The 23681-nt window shown below is 32.1% G+C and overlaps 1 protein-coding gene across 1 annotated transcript in view; it reads left to right on the forward strand.

The window, feature by feature from the left end:
- Positions 1-459: 459 nt before the first annotated feature.
- Positions 460-23681, forward strand: part of Smp_198430 (putative solute carrier family 12, electroneutral k-cl cotransporter) — a gene marked incomplete at both ends in the record, with an annotated part of 61188 nt that continues 37966 nt past the window's right edge. The window contains 6 exons of the mRNA XM_018789855.1: positions 460-479; positions 1554-1762; positions 12411-12563; positions 15312-15410; positions 17499-17556; positions 20476-20634. Coding sequence (XP_018655256.1) covers positions 460-479; positions 1554-1762; positions 12411-12563; positions 15312-15410; positions 17499-17556; positions 20476-20634 — 698 coding nt within the window. The remainder of the gene's footprint in view (positions 480-1553; positions 1763-12410; positions 12564-15311; positions 15411-17498; positions 17557-20475; positions 20635-23681) is intronic.

Raw genomic sequence — 23681 nt, forward strand, 5'->3', positions numbered from 1 at the left:
GAATTTGAAGGAAATCCAACGTTTCACTTGGCAATCTGGTCCAAGCTTTTTCAAGGAACTATTATTTCCTTCAAATTCATTCGCTGAGATTTTACAAATATATTATTCCTATTTAATGTCTTACATCAACTCGGCGCTCAAATATTGTGAAACTATTCGCTCTAATTTAGACGAAAGTTTTTATACTCTTTTATTATTATTTTTTAGATGAAAAATATCAATCAGTAAATTGTTATTAATTTAGCATAGATTTTGTTATGTTATTGAATCAACACGATATCTGCGTTCATGTTGTTATCGATACTTGTAATGAGGAAATAAATTAAATCAAATGGAAATTCTCATTTAGATATTTAAAAAAAGACAAACAGAGCAAAAATATACCTTTCCATGTAGTTTATTATTATTATTATTATTATTGTGGCTTTCTTCGTTAAAAATGCTTTTCTTTATTGTTGCATGACTGTAATAGTCTCTACGTGATTATATAACTGATATTCAATATTTGAATTCCTATCAAAACTTTGTCAATTCTCTTATATCTATATCTATCTATATCTATCTATCTATCTATCTATCTATATATATATATATATATATATATATATATATATAATCTATCAATGTGATATTTACTTATTCCAGTCAGTCAGTCAATTAAATATAATGTAAAACCTGATACTTATTCCAATTCAAATATCTATTAATTAATACCTTTGAATCTTAACTACTTTATTCGCTCCATCTTGAGGTTATTTTACTGACCATTCTTCAATATTTACACAAGCGCTTTTGAATTTGTTATGCAACTATCCAACATACCACTACTTGACTGATATTGATTTTCCTATTCTTTTCAATGTTCACATAATGGACTGACCTGAAAGTCACTGAAATCAGGAGGTATTGGACAAACGTTTAATTCTAGTCTCCCCAACAGTGCGTATCGAGGAGTTTACCTGGGGTCGGACCCAGGAAACTCGATTCTTACTCCTAGCACCTAGGTTCTAAACTAATGAGCTAGTATTTAGTGTCTAACATTTTTAACGTTGTTTAGTTGGCAATATTGAGAGACCACCATACATTACCTTCAGTGACATCACGGACGCACTATCCTTAGTAGTCAGATACTAGGATGAAGTAGTTGTCTGGTATTTCCTGGTTTCAAACAGTTGTCTAACTAGGACTTGTTCATGTCCATGTGGAGCCATAATGAAATAATAGCTGGAATGAAATATTTCTTCGCTTTACTTGTGTGTTAGAAGATATCTTAAAAGTTTCGTTCTTATTAATCTGAAAGTTTGACAGTTTAGTCATATACCATATTGCTTTATATATCTACTGAATGTTCGGCTTATAAATTAGATAACTAATTTGACTATAATTTATCCTAATGGGATTGTTAAATAATAGATTGATGGTGCGAACGCAGTAAAAGTACTTTTAGGATAAAGTTTTAAATCCGAAAGGTCTTTTTTATGTTTAACGACGATTATTGTTGGTCAAAATATGCTTGTATTTAAAACATATTTCTCCTTTTAATGTTGATTTAGTGTTTGTGCATTGGGTGGACGTTTATTAAGTCAAGATTTTATCACTGTCAACGGTACTGCACAATGTCATAAAAATACCACTGGTCCTATTTATGAAGCATATTGTAATAATCCTGAAATAGCAACAGAGGAATCATGTGCATTTTTTAACGCTAACAATATCAGTTATTTTCCTGCTATGCCTGGTTTAACTTCACAGAAATTTTTCGGTGAGTCTTTGTTTTTATGTTCTTTTTTACGGCAAAGTTCTTCCTGGGAATAAAGAAAAATGTTGTTGAAAACCAGTAGTGGATTATCTCTGAGATAATTCCTCCATGCCAAGAAATCCAGCTCTCCACTAGGGTTTTGGCTTTATTCTCAGTTTAAGTGCTTTTCAATTGCTCCGCTACCAACCATCATGTGAATCTATCGATGCGTGTAAAAATATAGTTGTAGTCATTCAAAATTGGGAGTAGCCTCACAATATCGATGTGTATGTGTTTGAATCTAGTGTCGGAGTAAGGGAAAGAACCCATTGCGGAACTACTATGGCGATGGGCCTTGACGTTTTGAAACTTCATGGATGCTTTTGTCTAATTACGAATATACGGGTTCATGTTTAGCCATACGAATCGTTCGCTGAGTAGTTTGAACGTGACTTTTATTATTCCAGGATGGAATATATTACGCATAATATATAATACCTTTCGTCGTAATGGCTTCGGGATAAACGGTCGCATTTGGCCTATTGATATGTCACATATTACTTTTACACCGCTGGATTGAACTTCGAATGCCAACGGAGTTGTGTTATCGGACCTTAGCTTGCTTAATTCAATATCCACCTTTTGCTACGCTGCCAGATTATGATGATCGACTACAACGGGAATGAAGATTATATCGATGTTCTAGAATATGCATTTTCCCAGTTATTTCATGTTCAGCTTTGAGGATTGTGTGGTTAGGACCAATACCACTACACACCCACTACTTCTTTATCACTGCTTTTAATATATATTGTACTAGACGTAAATTGGGAAATAAATTTTAACTGTCGAATTCCCCTTGGAAAATAATTATCTCGTTTGGCGCTTAATGCCTTCGTAAGAGGTTTATGATCCGCGTACACAGTGAAAATCGTATTTCTTACCAGTGTCAGAAATGCTTTATTGAATATTAAATTGCTAGCAATTCTCTTCCCAACGTATTATACTGAGTCCGAGTAGGACTCGATCTCTTTCATAAAAATGAAATTAGTTCTCATGTGACACTTACTAACTTCTGCCATACGGCTTCTACTGTCACCTTTTATGCATCCAGTCATGATGGCTGATGGCATTTCACCCTTTCGTCTGACTAGCATCAAAGTCTTTCCGTTTAGTGTTCGCCTGGTTTTTTCGAGTGTCTGTTTAGCCTCTGCCGATAGATTTGATGTCCGGGCATGTCCTCGCAAAGCGTCCGTCAGTGGCTGCAATGTTTTCGCACAGTTCGGAAAAAATCGTCTATAGTAATTTATTAGCCTCGGAAATCATCACAATTTCTTTCGTGATTTGAGTAACAAATAATCGCGGATAGCAGCAACTTCTGCCAGGACTGGTGTGATACCTTGAGAAGTTACCATGTGACCTAGGAATTGCAGGGATTCCTTCACAAATTAACACGTCTGAACGGTAATAGAGATGCCATGTTCTTGAAGTCTCATAAATAATTTGTCTTAATCGGTTTAGATGATCGTCCGCCCATCGTTTGATCCTGCATGCAAAACCAACGACTGATTCTAGGAGTTACGCCAACTGACGCAGTAGTCATCGGCAACCAGCGGGATCGTTTCCTCGTTATGTTTAGTCTGCAAGGCGGCCGACACTAACTCTGTTGCCATAAGTTTGATGACAAAAGAATATTGATGAAGGCAGACGTCTCCTGGAGAACGGTTGGCATCTGAAGCATGATCATCTTTTTGATCTGTCATTCTCTGTCAATTTTATAAGTCTGTGGCATAAAATGCTTATTTCTTCCTGTAGTGTATCGATTCCGCCGTTGTGTTATTCAATTGGAGACTCGTTTATTGGTTCTCTCTAATATTCTGTCAGCTATTTTCGCGATATTGCCTGTATCAGCATCCACATAGGAGAGTTGGAAAACCCTGATTCCAAACCAATGGTGCACATGGGATCCAGGATCCTGAGGGAACAAAAGTAGTATGAATCTATTGTTGGTCACCGACTACCATGGAACTGCATCTCCTAACGTTGCTCTACTGTCTTGTGAATTAGACCTTTAGGTCAAATGCCCTGGGTGTGGTCTCCTAAGAGAAGCACGTGCATCGGTTTAGGCACCGAAGCAGTATCATAACCCTTACACAAATCAACGATAACTGCTACTGACCTCATTGTTATTGTGTGGCGCACAACTATTTGGTGCTACCTTGTACCAATGTTTATGTATTCAAATAAATAAATATGACTATCTACCGTATTCATAGTTATGCAAAGGCTGGTATATGAGTACGTTGGAAGAACACTATGACTCCCTAAACAAGACGTAGTATCAGTCCATAAAGTTAGTGAGTGTTGAAGTGATGCGTGTAGGTAGGCCCAAACTAACTGGTTCAAGACTAGGTGATCACCGCAACCAATAGTTACAGATTTTGAGTGACATCGTTTAGCATCGTTCGCGAAGCCCCAGGTTCATCCACCTTTTTATTTCTCTTCGACCTTAAATTCCCAAATTATCTTATAGACTTGGTTTGATAAATGAACTTATACTTTGTACTCGACCTTTATTTTTTGTGCTTGCATTTTTATTCTACCATTTAGGCTAATACTTCTACTTCTTTGGTATTTCACTTTACTGATGTAGTGTTGTGAACCGAGACTATGTAAAAATGTTTCAGGTTCTATGTTGCATATAACTGATTGAATAGACTTCTGTTTCAGTTATCTATCCTCTGTTTATCTCATCACTTTGAGCTAGCTGGAGTATGATCCTAGAATGTTAGTAGCCTGATATCTAATCACTAAGTTTTTCCGTTTGCATTTATTTCTCGGGATCGATTGCGGATTTCGTTTTGGATCCACTAAACGTTTGAACTAAGTGTTTTGAGGCATGTTTTAAACTAGGTCCCATTACCTGGAGGTCATTCATTTTCTACCCCTCCATAAATTTTGGTAATTTCATCCTATTTTTCCTTTCACTGACTGAATTAACTTCGTCATTTTGTTTGTTACTAACTAAAGTCACTTCATATTTATCAGTTACAATTGATTGTTGAGTACTTAAAATAGTTATTCGGGCTATTGATAGACAATCTTTAAACAATCTGTTTAACTGTTAGGTCGGCTTACAATAAACTCTAGAGAGGCTCATAAAGAGACCAACCAATCAGCGATTAGTTAGAAGCTATGCTACTAAAATGCTACTAAAATAACAAGGTCCTGATTGGCTGTTAACATACTGTTACTATGGAATCTCAAGGTCTTTTAATTACTATAAAATCCCTATTTTTCTGTACATAATTGAACCTGGTAGTAAAGTGCTTCTCTGATACTCGTGTCTTCTCTCTGGTCTTTCAAGTCGCTGAGTAGTGCTAGCCTGGGGTTATCCGAATAGTTAGGATACGAAAAAAGCGGTCAACTTACACGTCATATCATTAACATTTAAATTATAATGAAGATCAATCTACTTAGTGTCTTATCTCTGATTATTTCCATCTCAACTACTGTTAAGTGCCCTTTATTTCACGACTATGAATTACTGAGTGATTTCGACTTTGTGGCATTTTTTTTCAAGCACTGTAGAGATTGATGTGATGTGCAACTGATGTACGAGTGTATGGAAATATAAATTTTCGTAAATTTTCACGACTTATCAGTTATTATCTTTATTTCCTCTATTTATTTGGCTAGAAAAAGTATTTGGCTAAGATATATATATTTTTTCTTCTAGCTGTATTTCATATCTTCGTTTTGTTTATTATATTTTTGAATTATTCATTGATTTTCATTACTTTTTCGTATATTCTACTTTAATCATTCTTTAATAACCTCACCAATACTTCAAGTGACATTCTGTTTTCCATGTTGTGTATGTTGTAGTGGTTACCTTTTTGGTTACTTTCATGTTGTAAAGTATAAACTACGTGTCTCCGGTACATTAAACAATTTGATTTATAACCTGTTTATAAGTGTGCATGTGTATGTATGGTTATATCTGGATTACCATTGGAAACAGACATTTTTAATCAATGATCACATGAACAATAGGAACAATTTCCTAATTTTTAAACTAATGTTATTCAACAATCTGGAGATTTAGTTTATATCTTACTTAAATACCTTTACGAAGGGTAAACATTTATTACATATGTGCTTAAAAAGTGCTGTTAACATTTCTTTTCCTCAGTTTATGTTATATTTTAAAATTCACTGAAAATGGTGTAACTGGTATGTTGGAGTTTGAAGATATATGTCGAACCTCGAGTCCTACGTCCAAACGTTTCCAAATTATTAAAAATTATTATAAGTAACTCTCACAGATAATCGATAAGAGTTGTCATATTGTATCTAAAAATTAATTAACTATAATATTGTAGATGATTTTGCGAAACTTGGATGATAGTTGTATACTTTTTAAAGCAACAGTTTGCTTTTCTCAGATGCTAGTTGTAGCCTTCACTAGTTCAACCACATGAATACGTATACAGACAAATATAAAATATATTCTGTATGACGATAATTCAATAATATATTTCAAACAACTAATGATTATCTAAAAATTATTTAATTTACGCTTCCTTTCTCTTTGTGCACAGAACTGAAAAATTCGTTCTGATATTCTCTTCACATAATGTAATCTATTCCTGGAAATACACTTGAACTATTGAGAAAACATGTTTGGATGCTAATCTTTACATCATCTCTCACCTCAACGTTATTAGTTCACTTTATTTCTTCTGGATACATTTTTAAAAATCAATATCTGTCACAGAGTACTATTTACTATATCCATTGGTTCTAATTAAACTTCTATTAATTAGCATTCACTTGGGTATTTTATCCACTATCTTTTTGGATAGCTGACGATATATATCTTGCTATGTTCGCGAAAGACGTATTAAAAAGGAAGCAGATGAATGTCTCACGTTCACTGAACAATCTTTCAACATGATGTTGTTTTAGTTAACAGCATGAACGTATTGGTAATCAGTCTGTATTATATTGGATTAGTTAAATGGAAACCGATGATTTAAATTTACTTATAACCTTGAATAAAAATTTTGCCTTGATTAGTCGTGTACATTTCTATAGGTATTTCTGTGTGATTGGATATAATTGATAAATTTATTGGAACTTGCATATTTAACGTACTACTGTATATTATACATCAATGGCTACTAATTCATGATGAATTCAACGATTTATCCTAATCACAATCAACGTAGGGAATCAAAACAGTAAATGTTTTCCGAATAACTTAATATCATCAGTATCTACAACCTTATGTATATTTATAAAAAGCACATGACAATGACTAATTGGTATTTCTCCGTTTTCTCCTCAAGAATATAGTCTCCTAGCATAGAGTTCGTTATTTATTTCTGTTAGTTGATTATGGTAATAGGAATAAAGAATTTCACAATGTGAAAATTGTTTTAAAAAAAGAAATGTAGAAAAAAGAAATATTGACTTGAATAACGTATAAGAATCAGAACAAGAAATGCAGTAAAAGTCGTGATAAGAAATAAGTTTTATAACTATACCGAATGTTTTTACCGATATTTTGGCTTTTGTTATGTCTCATTTCTACAAAAATAGACAAATGACATTCTTTTTCCATGAATATCTTTATTACAATCTTTCCATTCATCAAGAACAAACTTACAGTTTTGTTTATTCTCGAGATATTACTGAAAGCAATCGCTTTTAAAAGTTTGTCAATATGACTTTTTTAAAATGATATTGTTGATTGATATCTTTAAACCGCAGAATAAAGTGAAGTTTGAATTCTTTGACTTAAACTAATTTGATTCTGTTTAAAGGAAGCATGGCTCAACAATGTCATGTCTAAAATATAGGGGCGTAGAAAATACGAATTTGGTCCTTGACTGAAGTAGGATATTCTTCATCACGTATCGACAAATGACAATCGGAAAGAAAAATCTCTATTAATTTATTTCAACTATCTAACAGTTATAATATTAGTTGTAATCCTTACTTTCCTTATACTTTTAATCAATTCATTTACTAAATTTAGACTTTTTGCCTTTTTTTTGTCAATTATATCTGTGAAAATACCGTTAATGTGTCATTAACACATTGTTGGAAATATGCATTCACATTAATATTCGTATGATTTTTACTGACCTGCTACTGATTAGAAAATTAGCAAACATATGATTGTACATACCTATACTTGTATTTTGCTACTACATGTTCACCAAGGTATTCAAGTTATCCAAGTAATTATTTATGTTTATAACTATAGTATGTTAAGAAATTCACTTTTGGCTTCACTTCTCCATGCTCATATGTATGAATATGTTTTGATGTGACCGATCAAATATGTGTAACTTTTTCTTATTATGTTACCATTATTATGATGATTTGATGAAATTTCAATGTTAGATTTATTTTTCATATTTCGGATTATTTTATTTAAAGAATTCATCAATGGAATTTAAGCAAATATAAAGTCGAATCATACCAGTACAAAGTTTATAAAATAATATACTGATTAGTCAGTTACATTCAGACGAGTAGTATATCATGAATTTCATTTAAACAGATGTTAACATATTGCAATTAATTAATGATGATAGTGTTTTAAAAAGGTCCATTTATTTGACTTCAGTTAGATCGCGTAGTGATTGTTATCAAAATAAACATGTCACCAATCTTCGTATATTTTTATCGACTTAATTCGCATTAGAGAATAAAATAAGTCAAATACGAGAAAGGGTTTTGAATACGTACATCTCATGCAATCACTGATCTGAACAGACAGTCAGGGAAGCGAAACGAAACAAAATGACGCTCAGTGGAGAAGGCGATTGAGTCAACTCAATTCGATCAAGAGTGATTCAATATTTATATTGAAACAAAAGTAGGTACCAGACACGTAATGAAATGGCGCAAGCAATTAATACACGTGCGATCATATGAAAACAGTCAGGATTCATAAGCAAATAAGTGACAAGGTTATAGTGTGACTTGAATGAATAAGTTAGTCTGTCCAGAAGCTAGAATAACCGATGCGGGTTCGACATATTACTAGCCACTACAGTATTTATTATATCAGTTCAGATAAGTGTTGATGCATTCTTCATAAATACTAGTGAGACTTTTCTACAAATTGAATATACTTGTTTCATGAAGTTGCTTATTTCGTTTTCTTTTTGTTTTTGCTAACAATTGTTTCATGGCAATTAGGTGTTCATGTTTATGACTGTTTTTTTTGTTTTCAATAGAAGATCGACGTGCAATTGTTCTTTTTTTCTAATAGTGCTCGATTTAAAGTGTAAATATATTCCCAACTTTGTTTTTGTTTAGTGAAAGCTCATTTTGTTAATCCAGTAGTTTTAAAATTTATTGAATTTTAATCAACTGATGCAGTATATTGTTTTCTTTAACACTCACTACCATAATCATTTTTCGAACAGATCACCTTAAATGACCTAATAATCTTAATCTGTTCAAATACAACAATAATATTAATAATAATGAAAAATTATCAGGTTTGTCAATATATCACTGAAATATCTTTAATCTTGGAGATTTAATTTTGCGTTACTCTTTTTTTGTGACCTATATTATTATCCTTATTATTATTATTATTATTATTAGTAGTAGTAGTAGTAGTAGTAGTAGAGATAGTATCATCATACTACTTCATTAAATAAAAATATGGATTTATAAAAAAGAACACCTTTCTACTTTTATTCTCCAATTTATTTACTCAATAAGTGTTGTTATTTTATTATCTGTAAAAAAACAATCATGTCTTAAAGCTTTTACTCATTTGATATTGCTCATAAAATTGTTATTGCTTTTTTTCCCACTAAGTTTCACTACTTCATTTTTTATAATCCTTTAAAATTTTACTTGTTCTGTGACCGGAAGATTGTAGTTTTAAATCTGTAAGGATAATGATAAGTTTAGCAACAGCATATTTTAATAAATACTTATTGTATTTATTTATGTATTTATCAGCTTTTGATTAGATTTATGTAATTTAAAAATGTAGCAAGTCTGTTTTTCGTCATTTACCACGAACTACTATACAATAATGTTATTGGTCATTTTTGTGATTTAAAATTTAACGGAGACATATTTTTAATTGAATAATAGACAACATTACTGCACTAGCATTACAGGTTTGTGATTTGCTAAACATTAAAAAAAAAATGGCATGATTTGTACCATAGTTAGTGAATGAGTTTGTCACAACATTTTGCCTACGTATCTTGCAATAATTACACTTACTTAAACTGATTGATTAAAGAAAGTTATCTGTCGTTTTTGTGAGAAGTAAATGAAAGACTTATATTGAATATTTTAATGTATTCAAAGTAAAATCGATAATTAATTCGTTCGACTTTCAACCAGCGATTTCCTTATTTTGGGTCCCGTTTTTCGGAGTTTGGATTTGGCAGCTGAGTAGTGTCATTAGTCCTTGAATAAATGATTCAAATTAAGGACGAGTAAATAAATCTTCACTTGATTATAGAGTTACACTAAAAATAAGTTGAACTTTTAGCAACGAAACATTGAAGATAAGCTGTCAGTTTTATCTACAAAGAGTATATTTATCAAAGTACTCGAGGTGTATGACATAAATTTACGTCTATGTAAAATCAGTATTCTTGTTTAAATATGCTTCTAGAAAATTGCAATATTTGTTTGAAAATTATATTTTATGGATTATACCTTAATAGAACTAAATGACTGCTCAGTGTTTCCTTGTTTTCAACGGTTATCTAATTTTGTCAGGTTTGTGATTTTAATAACAATGAACAACCTTCACAAACTCTCATTTTCAAAATATAATTGTTTAAGAAAACGTAGATTTTCAAGGATCTTCAAAAGTTTCCAATTTTTGTTGAGTTTTACTTTAGTGTATTTCAGCTTATAATTATTTTAAGAACAACAAGTAAATATATTTTAGTTCTAAAGAGTCATAATAAGTGGATGATTTTCTATTATATAATATATATATATATATATCGCGTGTTCAGTATTAAACGATGATGAAATACATTTTTATGAATATTTTCATCATTTCTTAGTCTCATTATTTTGTTTACTGATCCTATCGATCTTATCGATTATAAAATAATGTCTTGTAATATATATTGATGAAGTTTCTCATGATACTGTCAAAACAATGAACGGTTTGTCATGGTTGTACTGTATGTATCTCAGTAACAAGATATACCTGGAGGCAGTGTAAACTTTTATATTTTAACTGTTGAATAGTCTGGAAATAACTGGGCGATTTAATATCTTCATAAAAAACAAACGAATATGGGGGAAGTAAAAATAAGACGTTGACAACATTTTTAAAGAGCATAATATAGAAGGAGAGAAAATGCAGTCTCATTCCATACAATATAAAATAAATTATTAAATGTTTTTTAATTCATATTCCCAAACAACGAAGAAAAATCGTTTAGAATACTCGGAAATTTCATATCATCAATGATAAAGTTTGATTGTAGTATGGCTATTTGAATCCTTAATTGTATATCCAAACTTTAAATGTCATGATGTTCTAACTGAAACCAGAATAATAGCTAGACAGTAAGTAAATAACCTTTTCAATATTTCCACTTGCTTATTTGATACCATATGGTACAATATAAACTAATAACATAACCACTGTTACCTTGTGATACAGTAATAAAATTCATGCAACAGAAAATTATCATTTCTGTCCCAACTAACTAGAAAAAACCAAAGAATGGAGAAATATTCATAATATAAAAACTGTGCGTTTGTGAATACATTGATTTAATGATGCAAATCCAAAGTTTTTTGGAGTGAACAAAACGTACTTACTGTTTACTTTTACTGTTACTCCCCATGGAGTATAGGCCGCCGATCAGCATTCTCCAACACACTCTGTCCTGGGCCTTCCGTCCCAGTTCTATCCAGTTGTTGTTTATTCTCCTCATGTCTGTTTCCGTTTCACGGCGTACTGTGTTTTCTGGTCTTGCTCTTTTCCGTTGGCCTTGAGGATTCCATGTGAGGGCTTGCCTTGTGACGCAGTTGGGTGCTTTCCTCAATGTGTGTCCTATCCACTTCTAGCGCTTCTTCCTCATTTCTTACTCTGCTGAAATCTGATTTGTTCTCTTCCACAGTAGGTTGTTGCTGATAGTGTCTGGCCAACGGATCCAAAATATTTTGCGTAGACAACTGTTGATAAATACCTGTATCTTCTGGATGATGGCTTTCGTAGATCTCCAGGTTTCCGCCCCATATAGTAGAACTGTCTTGACATTTGTATTGAAAATTCTGATCTTGGTGTTGGTTGACAATTGTTTTGAGTTTCAAATGTTCTTTAGTTGTAAATGTGCTGCTCTTGCTTTGCCGATCCGCGTCTTTACATCTGCATCAGATCCACCGTGTTTGTCAATGATGCTGCAGTGGACAAGACTGTATCACTCTTAATAGCTTGACTTGGAATTCCACTCTACTATAGATTTATGTTTGTAAATATTTTATGTTTACTAATTAACTGCTCTATTTATTTTATGGAGTTCAATATTGTGAAACAGTATTTCTATATCTATTTATACAGTACTTTTTTATGTAGACTGTTTTATTGTTCTGATCGTAGTTGAAAAATATTGTTCTTTTTTTTATCTAAAATCATTTTTAGAAAACTTTTTTGAATCACATTACCGTGAAAAGGGAAAGGCATATGATAATGTTGATTTTCCGGCGGATCGTAAATATGGTCAAGGTCCAAATATAGCAGATGTTACATCAAGTTTTATGCTTCTCTTGGGTATTTACTTTCCCTCTGTCACTGGTAAGTTGACCATTTGTTGAAATCAGTAATAATCTCCATACAAAAATAAGTAAAATTAAAAATGTACCTTATCCCATTCGATCGCACTGTTTTATCTTAAAATGAGTCAATTTATTACCGGTTTGTGATTCTATGATTGTTATAATTAATTGTGGTTACAAAATGATAATATTTTTGAAACATGTTACGAAAGACAAATTCATCGTTCAAATGCTCCCATTATATTAAGATGGCAGAGAGGATGTTTAGCTTAGGTGGAGTTTTTTTCTCGGTGCTAGATAGTTTGGTCGTGAAGCTTTCATTGTTGTTCTGAATAACGTTATCAGCACAGACTTCAGGTGGAAGTGCTGTTCGGATTTCTCCGCGTATGACTCACAACTTGTCCTGTGAACCTTGAACATGTCAATGACAAATAGACTTTTCAAAGAATTCCGCCTGTGTTAGGTGCAGCGTTATAACTTATTAATCAATTATACCGATGTTAAATGATGTTTCTACGAAAGAAATCTTTATTAGGTTGAGGCCAATAATAAATTTCTTACTCTACCATAATACATCGTAAAAGGTAATTCTTATCCATAGTTTGTCTATTGACCAATCCCTAAGCAACGAGAGCCAGTAAGTTCAAGAAAACTCCATGTAACATCCTGAAATTATTTCAGTCTCTTCTTTATATAAAGCAATAAATATCTAAGTCAGAAAATAATGTTTACATTCAATAATCTATAGGGTTTTAACAGAGTTGAAATTAGCAACTTTGAGTGAAGCGTGTCATTTTCCGTTAACAGAAAATGTGAAGTATATTCGAGTGAACAATCATTTACTAAACTATCATTCTCCTTTAGTTATCTCTTTGTATACAAGTATATCGATTGAACTCATCATAGAAATGAATCAGCACAATTAGTTACATTCAGAAATATCCCGGAGTAAGAGTCTATTTTAAGTCAACCACAGAAATCTTTTATTGATTATATGTCTTTCTCAACCAAGAATACTTGTTGTTTTGCTTTCCGTATTGAAAGTTACTGACTAATTAAATTAATCTCATTGTCAACGTTATTCTTATACTTCAATATAGCGAGTCATAATTTAAAAATTATAACTAGTGAAATAACTAATCTCACTATTTTTAAATTCACTTAGTATTGTTTGTTTAAATCTTCCCATCGATTTATTGAGACTGCAACTGGCCAGTCTCTAATTGGCATATGTGCATACTGTGCGTATTGCCTCGATATAGCCTTGATTCACAAGCATGATAAGCAAAGATGGATAGTGGCTAGCAGTGGAATCCAGGACGCGCGTTTCAAACAAACAATACTAAGTGAATTTAAACTTCACCCCATCGCACAAGCAAGTGGCTATCACGACTCAGTGGCCTAGTGGATAACGCGATGGCGTTTGAAGCGAGGGTACTGGGCTCGAGTCCCAGAGTGAACATCAACTCTGAGATGCAGGTGCATCCAGCTGACGAGTCCCAAATAGGACGATGCCCTACATCTAGCATCAGAGCTAGACCAAAAACCATCTTTGCTTATCTCACTATTTTTATTTACAAATGTTAATATTCCACTAAACCCTAAACTAAAACTCACGTTTTCATTAATTAGAACTTCCCCTCAATTGACAATTCGAAAACTTTTGGTCATTAACCTCTGACTGAGTTGTGTTTACTACAAAAATTAGAGTTGAAAGGTTAAAAAAATTATTTTACATCCAATATATTTATTTGTTGAATTCTTCAGTACAGCATTTAATCATATTTGTTCATTAGGAATCCCGAAAACAGGAATGTTAGTAAGAGTATCTGCCTGTTCTAACTAACAAAACACTATAAACAATCCGAGTTAAGCATTTGTTATGTTCTTGTGACCTGTCAAATTATCACATGATTAGATCGACAATCAGAAAACTGACTTGTACGACCTTGACCTTGTGCCAAACTAATGACGCGTTAACAATCACAAGTAGTCTAGAGTCGACTCCGAGTTCTTATTGGTTCTTATCGCCTAGAAGTTCCCTCAGAGTTCAGAACACAATCTCATCTTTCGCTGTATAGATCATGTATTTCAGACATACGTAGTTTATATACACGCACATCAGACCGCATCACACCACAAAATGCAAAATAATAATTATACAAGATTAAGCCAGATGTGGCTGTGAGTTTGAAATGCTGTAACTAATAAATCGGGAGGAAGATAAGAATGGTAAATCGTATCGCAATAGCCGATAGGTCAAATGAAAGGAATATATATATATATATATAGTCTGGTCACTTAATAGTCAAATTAACAATCAAAAAGACATTTTGTTAGTCTAGCTAATTAAGTATTGATTAGATTCATTTGTTCTTCGTCAAGATATAACAGTATATACAATAGTTTCTAGTACATATGTAGTCAATGATCTTAAATCACTCATTAAATAATTTTTTTAAAGTGATAAAACATCGGTACAATGATTTTATTTCATGACAACAATAACAACACTAATGAAGTAGTATTATATTTCAGTTTTACATTAGGGATTTTAGCAAGAACCATTTCTCATCATAAAAATTAAATAGTATCCTGCTTTTTTCTAAAAGCGTTTTTGCTTAGATGATTGCCCAGAGCAATAGGTCTACTAATTATTTTTATTATAGTTATTTGTTTTCTTATTTAAGAGTCAATTTCCATTTTCAAAATAATACATCTTCATCCTTTATTTTTTTTAACTCGTGTAAATCTTCTCCTCATCTAGGCATCATGGCTGGTTCTAATCGATCGGGTGATTTGACTAATCCTCAGAAATCTATCCCAATGGGAACTATATTGGCTATAACAATGACGTCGCTTGTATGTATCCTTTTAGATGCTAGGGAAAAAAATCTGTAAATCACACTAAATTAATTAGTCATTTTCACTTTTCTTGTTATCTTCCTAATTGATAATCAAATATTGTTTTAATCACTTTAAAGAGTTTTTATTAAGTCTTTTCTTTTGTTAGTTTAATCCTATAATTCTGATTAAGTGGAAAGATGTTTTCTATTTTTGAATAGATTTTAAATCACTAGTAATGTTCGTTTTTTTATAGTAGAAATGACACTGTATTTAAGATTAATCAACCTAGAAAATATGAGCTTTGTATTGATAACTTTATTTCGATTCGCTAATTCACTGCTTTTAAACTAATTTAATTAGTTTTCTATCACCATTCTTTGTTCATTACATGAAATAATCAATATGTAAATAACATCCATATCTCATTTTGAATTAAATGTTAAAATATCTTTATTTTGAACATTTTCTTTTTAACAGTTAAGATCATGATCAATTGAAGCTAGACCACCATGGAAAACCTGGAAGCACTTGATGACCGTTTTGTTATATTGTGGGATCCTTCAGCAGTGCACACCTACGATCCCGCCCCGCGAGATTCGAACCCAGGACCTATCGGTCTCGCGTGCAAACGCTTAACCTCTAGACCTCTGAGCCGGCATCTAACGGTGTTAACTTCTAACTCCAACAAATCCACGAAATTGGGCGAAACATCCACCATTGTCTTCAGTGGGTTACTATCTCACAACAGACCCGGTTGAACTCCACTGGTCATTGCTTCTCATCAGAACTCTAATAAATACCTCTTAAAGCCAGTCACTGAAGACAGTGGTGGATGTGTCGCTCAATTTTGTGGATCAGTTGAAGCTAGACAATAACGCCATCGGATGCCGGCTCAGTGGTCTAGAGTCTAGGCTTTCGCTTCCAAGACTGATATGTCCTGGGTCCGAATCCCGCGATGCGGGATCGTAGGTGCGCACTGCTTAAGAGTCCCACAATAGAACGAAACGGTCATCCAGTGCTTTCAAGTTTTTCATGGTGGTATAGCTTCAATTGACTCATGATCTCAACTATTGAATTACTATAATACCCACAAAAACCCCTTTCTGATATTTTCTTTTTGTTTATCTACAAGTCAATTCTGGATCGAAAGGATTCTTTGTTTATATTTTAATTAGTCAACACTATAAAGATTAACATTAATGCTTAAGTTTTTGAGTGTCAAATATGGATTACTTGTAAAGAAAATGCTCAATGAATATTCATCAGTACACTTAGTCTAGGTTCTTAGTCCCGACTGAAATCTATCGATTATCATATTGTTATTAATGGTTTTTTTCCTTAATTGTATTTACACTTCACTTTCAATAAGTTCTGTTTTATATATCACACTAACATGGGAATAACTAAAGCTTTTAATTGAGTTTCATCGAGGTTGATTGAATTGATTGCCGTCAAAAGTAGAGTAGTGTAAAATCAATTCTACGTCTTTTTCTGTTGATTTAAATGTTTTCTTATTAACTTTCCTTATTTTCTATCAAATGTAGAAGTAAAGAACTGGTGTTGAGCAATAAAAGAGTTCTCATGTAATAAACAATTTCTAACATAAGTATATATTTACCAACTTTATTGATTATATTGTTTTCAATAACAGTAGATTTAACCATATATATATATATATATATATATATATATATATATATATATATGGTTTTTTGTTATAAATTTTGCCGTAGGCGACGTTTGATAAACGAAGAGCATCCATCTACCATTCTTTTATTCCATAATGTTTTTACATATATCACTATCATACGTAATACATGCGCGAAAATTGACGTGTTGCCATGGTTCTATTATTTGTTTTATCTTGTTCTATGCGATTCCTATAATGAAACAATAAGAAATATGCGTAACTTTAAGTTATTTATGAACATAACAGGTATTCGAGTGGCGATAAGATCATTTTTCTTTTACAATTTTAATTGCATAGAATTCATTTGATAAATCACTCCTTAACTTCTCCACATTTTATTGAACTAATATTTTTACTTTAACAACAATGATGTCTAATTGTTGTACGTCTCTTTATCACAACACTTCGACTGACAAGATTTATCATCACCTTTATTGTTTGCTGCGATCTGTGATGGCTCTGTTATGAGAGATAAGTGAGTCTCTTTTTTCCATAGATTTTTGGCTTATCATCAAAAAGCTTTTTGTGTAATACTGATTGAGTATTTTTTTGAATTAAGTTTACTTCTATTTACAACAAAAATCTCGTTAGCAAACAATACTCATGTCAGCTACATGATATGGTTAAATTTTGTAAATATTCAAGAAGTAATAATCTGATTTGGGTATTATCTGATGTACCTTAAAAAATTATTTAAAAATCCAATTTATATCTGTATAAGTTTTATTTATGATCGGTCAGTCGATAAAAAGTATGTGCTGGCGTAAATTTTAAAGTCAATTGTTTTTCAGAAATCTTATGACTTTTGTAGTAGTCTGCCAATTATTGATGTGTTCTAATTTTGGTGATAAATGTAATTCTGTAATCTTCAATGTCTGTTTCAGTCAAAGATGTGGTAATTATAACTGCGACTTCAGTCATTTTGTAATAAACGAGAACACAAAATTACAGAATGTCTTGGTAAAATATGAGAACTGTACACTAAACACTTCATTTGCAAATTTCCATCATTTGTCCTTCATATTCTGTATGATTCCTCCTATTTGCACTATCTTTCTATTTCTGTGTTGATTCTCTTCAAATTGATCTTCTTAGCGTTCTGCTGTCAGGGTTTCTACTTCCGTTTGTTTCAACATACTACTTATTTCTAACGAAATAAATGGCATACACCACAACTTTAGACAATTAACATGAAGTTTAGTTTCATATTAACCAACTACTTTCGCTGAATACTTGTTTCAAGTGATTGTAGAAACAGAGTTCAACAAATACATTCCCCATTAGGGTTCATTCCTTTTAGATCTGTATCTAGTTTGAAGATACGTTGCTGCCGAAAGATTATGATGTAAAACATCTCGATAAAAATCTGAAAACTACAAGTGCAAAAAAGATATTTTTCGAAAACTACTGCTGACATCCTATAGTGTAAGGAATCGACAATAGTTAGAATTGAAAAATCATTATTTAAAAATAATCCTTATACTGACACTTGAAATATACCACCGAAGCCTTCAAATGGTATTTAATGTCTAATACTGTGAATATGTACAATATTTTTTCGTGAAAATCATCTACTGTCATTAGTTCTTTTAAGAATGGAAACTTCTATTTGACGACTAACCTATGTACATCTTGGTGTTTGGTTACATTTTTCAAATACATCGCATCAGGTGACAAGTTTAAATGTAACTGATTGTTTTCACTTAAGTGGAACTTACAAAAGTAATCGATACATTGACAACGATTACTTGAATAAACATTCCAATGCTATTTATAAATAATCATGCAAAAATAGAAAAAGACGAATGTATTGTTAGTGTTTTTTTACTGCATAATGGACATTTTTCGCGTCTAGCTATCAATACAATACTAAAGATTTCTGCATTGTTTATTTCCTCAATTGACTACTGCTTACCAATAAGCAAAATAGATGATGTATGAAAAGATTGACATTAAACGCGCTGTTTATATTTGCCAACCAAAATAGCCTTACCGGAGAAGTTGGAATACAACAAGCTACCCTTGGGAAGCTGCTTATTAAAAAATGTTTTGTACCTTATCTTTGTCAACCTTGTTCATAACAAAGATTGGTTCGGCGAACAGTTCTTTTTTTGAGTGGAATTCATTTTCAAAGCTGTACAACCACAAATATATACTTATTTTTCAAGATAATAATACAAACAATAATGGTGATAATAAAATTTTGCTAAACATGCTAACAGTGTGGTAGAGTAAGCAAAGATATTAAAACGTTATTTTCATCACGGAAACTAATAATAATTTTATTGGTAAGGACTTGATTATTCATCATGAAGATAGATAAGGAAATTATAATTGGGAAAGGAAAGCTCAGCATGATAAGATAAAATGTTAAATTTGAGATGATATGCAATTAGGAGATTCATAGAAACAAAAATAAACCATTTGGAGGTAAAACATTGTTTACATGATACGTAGCTTTATTCCAACAGAAAATTAATTCTAATGTTTTAACATCACAACTCGTAGTTGACGTCCCATGTTTTACATACATTTCAACGGTTTAAAAAATCTTTCCACTTGTGATCTTGCTTTTGATAAATAAAATGATTAATATGCGCTTGATGGTAAACAAACTAATTATTCAACTTAGTATTGTTTGTTTGAATCTTCCCATCGATTTGTTAGGACTGCAACTGGTCAGTCTCTAATTGGCATGTGTGCATACTGTGCGTATTGCCTCGATATAGCCTCAATTCACAAGCATGGTAAGCAGAGATGGATAGTGGCTAGCAGTGGAATCCAGGACGCGCGTTTCGTCCTATTTGGGACTCGTCAGCTGGATGTACCTGCATCTCTCTTAACCTGTACCTGCATCAATCTTAACTCAACCTTCGTAGTTATATACAAAAGTTTTCTAGGGTGTATTCTAAGGTTTGTTCTAACATTGAGCATGCGAAAATCCAAACGTTTACGCTCTCATCTTAAATGTAACTTGGTGATATGTATTTATTATCCAGGGTTTTGTTTCACGGTTTTTTTTATTATGTTTGTTTCTTCTCAACTTTAGATTTGTCTTGTCAAGCTTTAATTTTCCATATATAAATAATCCTTACTAGCACATATGTGATCTGATTGTTTGAAATGTATTACATGTATCACTGACAATTTTTGTCTACACTATTCGACTCTGTCAAAGACATTGATTGTTTTAAATATTGCAAAACAGTATTTATAAATTTATGAATTGAAAGTTATCTCAGGTAACTTTTTTTCAACTTTTCTTGTATTTATGAGTATACATTGTTCTTTAAATTCTGATCAAAGTTTACTAGGGTTTATTTATATTACAAAAAAATGTTTTTATCCTTTTAATCTTATCATAATATTTATTTAAAAAACAAAACTTTAACAGATTTGGTGAAAGTTATGGTGGTATATTGTTGGTCGCTGCATTTGCATGGCCACATTTTTGGGTTATTTTAATCGGATCATGTTTATCAACAATTGGAGCTGGTTTACAATCGTTAACTGGTAAGTGTTTACCACTACTATTGTTATATAAAAAATATATGTTTAGTGCAGATAACTTTCAATAGATTTTCAGTCAATTGTTTCATTCTACAATCAATATTTTTACATTGTGAATGTTTAATAAAATACTGAGAATAAACGTTTACTCTGTTTTGTGTTTATTCTAATTATTAACATTTATTTTTGTTACAATGTAACTATCATATTTAGATATGAATTACATTTTATGAATAGTTTTGTAAACATAGTTTGTAAATATAATCTAACTGGTACTCATTTTTCTTCGGTCTTCTTTGTCAGTGAGTCGTGTTGTATTTGTGTAGAACATAACTTATATCAGGCAATTTACAGTTACTGGATACAAAACGCTCTGTATTTGTCTTTGATAAATCAGTAATACAGTGAAAAGGTATCTACAGTGGCTCAATATTACAGGAAGACATATATGTCTCTTATTTTCTGTGAATAAATGACTTGATAAATTGTCTAACTTTAGCAGTACGTTCACATATATTAAATACGTAGAACACCACACATAATTTTATGAATTCAAAGGTTATTTGTACTCCGAAACAGGTAATATGTTTTGTGTACCAGTTTGTGGTACTACCTGTTTTTCCAAGTCAACTCAAGTAAAATCGTCTTTTCAGCTTTTAGTGAAGTCTTTGTAAGATAACCGCTTCATTTGCATAATTATCACATATACATAAAATACTTTGAGCATATATTACTTCGTTTTTCTACGTATAAAGAGCTGTATACATTTCAATGAAACGCAGTAAAAAAACTAATTGGAGAACTCTTCAAACAAATGACTGTTATTAAATATCCGATATCAAATTTAAAAACTTCCGTATTTGATATACAGTACTTTACTGTTGATGTCACATAGTGGCCACATTGGACAATGAAACAGGACGTTTATTTACTAGATTCACTATAGTTTTTACATGAACTAGCCAAATAAATACGCTAACTGAACTAGTGACGCGCGTGATGGAACTAGAAAACAACCCATAAAATGTTGTAAGGTAGTCATGGAGATAATAAATTAAAGGTAGAAGTACTTTCGATGTAAATATCGTGTAACGGTGAATTACATGATGATTCTAAGTCTGATAAAGGGTCAAAGCTACCTTCGATGTACCATTTTCACAAAAATATAAGACATGTGCAGTCCTTTTTTCAATCCCAATGATTTAGTATGGACTGATTTAGGTATATATAGATATACTTGTAATGGCAAGGTGCCGGGATAACCAGACACATGTAAAAATGCACATATGTCTTAAACATTGGAAAAAGAGACTGGTTATCTTTTTTCCAGAAATCACGTGTAGTTCATTGAGGATGAGAACAATTCATTAAGTTATTTTTTTATGACCTCCATTTATTCATTGGACGTAGTATATATGAATCCAGATTAGAGTAAATGTTTTACATCATTATCACAATGAAAATATTCAAAAGTGAATAAAATTAACTACTTCAAATAACTGTATAAATTTAATTATCCTAATTACTAAAGTTGTTTTTTATTTTTTTCATACTATTGAAAATCATTTAACAATTATTTTGTGTAGGCGATTCACTAACAAACGTGATTTTCTTTTATCATTTTTATATCAGTAGTCCACCCTATCACTACAGGCTATCTTAAGTGATGCAAATAAAATGTTAACCAACCACTCCCCTTTTATTTAAACTGAAGTATTTTGCAACATTATTATATAATTAATGTGATGAAAATATGAATAAAGTTCCTTTCTCTCATTCATACGTAAGAACACTTAGAATCGTACGTGATATTGTAACTACTAGTTACCAGTTTTGTTTCACAAATAAGAGGTTAAATCTGATAACTGAAATTCTACTGCCCTAAATCAGGAGGCAGCCTCAATTACTCGCATTTCTACTGAATCCGAAAAAAGTTCTGAAGATCATTCTTATAAGATTTTACAAGCTTTTTAACTCACGTTAATTTAACCTCTTTTTCATCAACCTCATTTTGTTGAATGACTCAAATTTTAATACGAATACATTTTTTTAACAACATACTCCTATTTTGAAGCATAATTTTTAATATATTTATGATACAAGTGGTGTGAGAAGAAGCACGGAATCAATTAGATGATTTGGACTTCGCAGATGACCTAGCCCTCTTACACACGAGCAAATACAGACGAAGACAACAAATGTAGAAGCAGTCTCTGAAACAATAGGCCGCAACATACACAAAGGAAAAAGCAAGATTCTCAAATACATCACGGAGAACACTGACCCAGTCACACTTGGTGGAGAAACTCTGGAAGAGGTGGAAACATTCACGTACCTGGGAAGCATCGTTGATAAACAAGGAGGATCGGATGCAGATGTAAAGGCGAGGATTGGCAAAGCAAGGACAGCATTCCTACAATTGAGGAACATATGGAACTCCAAACAACTGTCAACTAATTACAAAGCGAGAATCTTCAATACGAACGTCAAGACAGTCCTACTGTACGGAGCTGAAACGTTGAGAACTACTACATCCATCGTCAAGAAGGTACAAGTATTTATAAACAGTTGTCTATGCAAAATACTTAACATTCACCGGCCGGATACTATCAGCAACAGCGTTTTATGGGAGAGGACAAATCAGCTTCCAGTTGAAGAGGAAATTAGGAAAAGACGTTGGAAGTAGATCAGAAATACATTGAGGAAATCACCAAACTGCATCACTAGGCAAGCCCTAACATGAAATCCTGAAGGGAAGCGGAAAAGAGGAAGGCCAAAGAACACAATACGCCGGGAGATTGAAGCAGATATGGAAAGGATGAAACAAGTAAGAAGACGAAATTTATTTTCCACAATTACATTTGATATTCGAAAGATTTGTTCTCAAAATTTTCAATCTGACGAGAACGTAAATGTGAATGGAACTTTAGGGCTTGCGTTTGTACCATAAGTTTTAGGACAAAAAATCCAACCAAAGACTCAAAGACTACCATTATAAACTCAATTATATGGATAGTTCTCTCAAATGATGACAGATCGAATAACTACAGAAGTGAAAAAGATTTTCAACGCATCTAGTACTTGTATATT

The sequence above is a fragment of the Schistosoma mansoni genome, chromosome W (genome assembly GCF_000237925.1).
Source record: "Schistosoma mansoni strain Puerto Rico chromosome W, complete genome".
Taxonomy (NCBI): domain Eukaryota; kingdom Metazoa; phylum Platyhelminthes; class Trematoda; order Strigeidida; family Schistosomatidae; genus Schistosoma; species Schistosoma mansoni.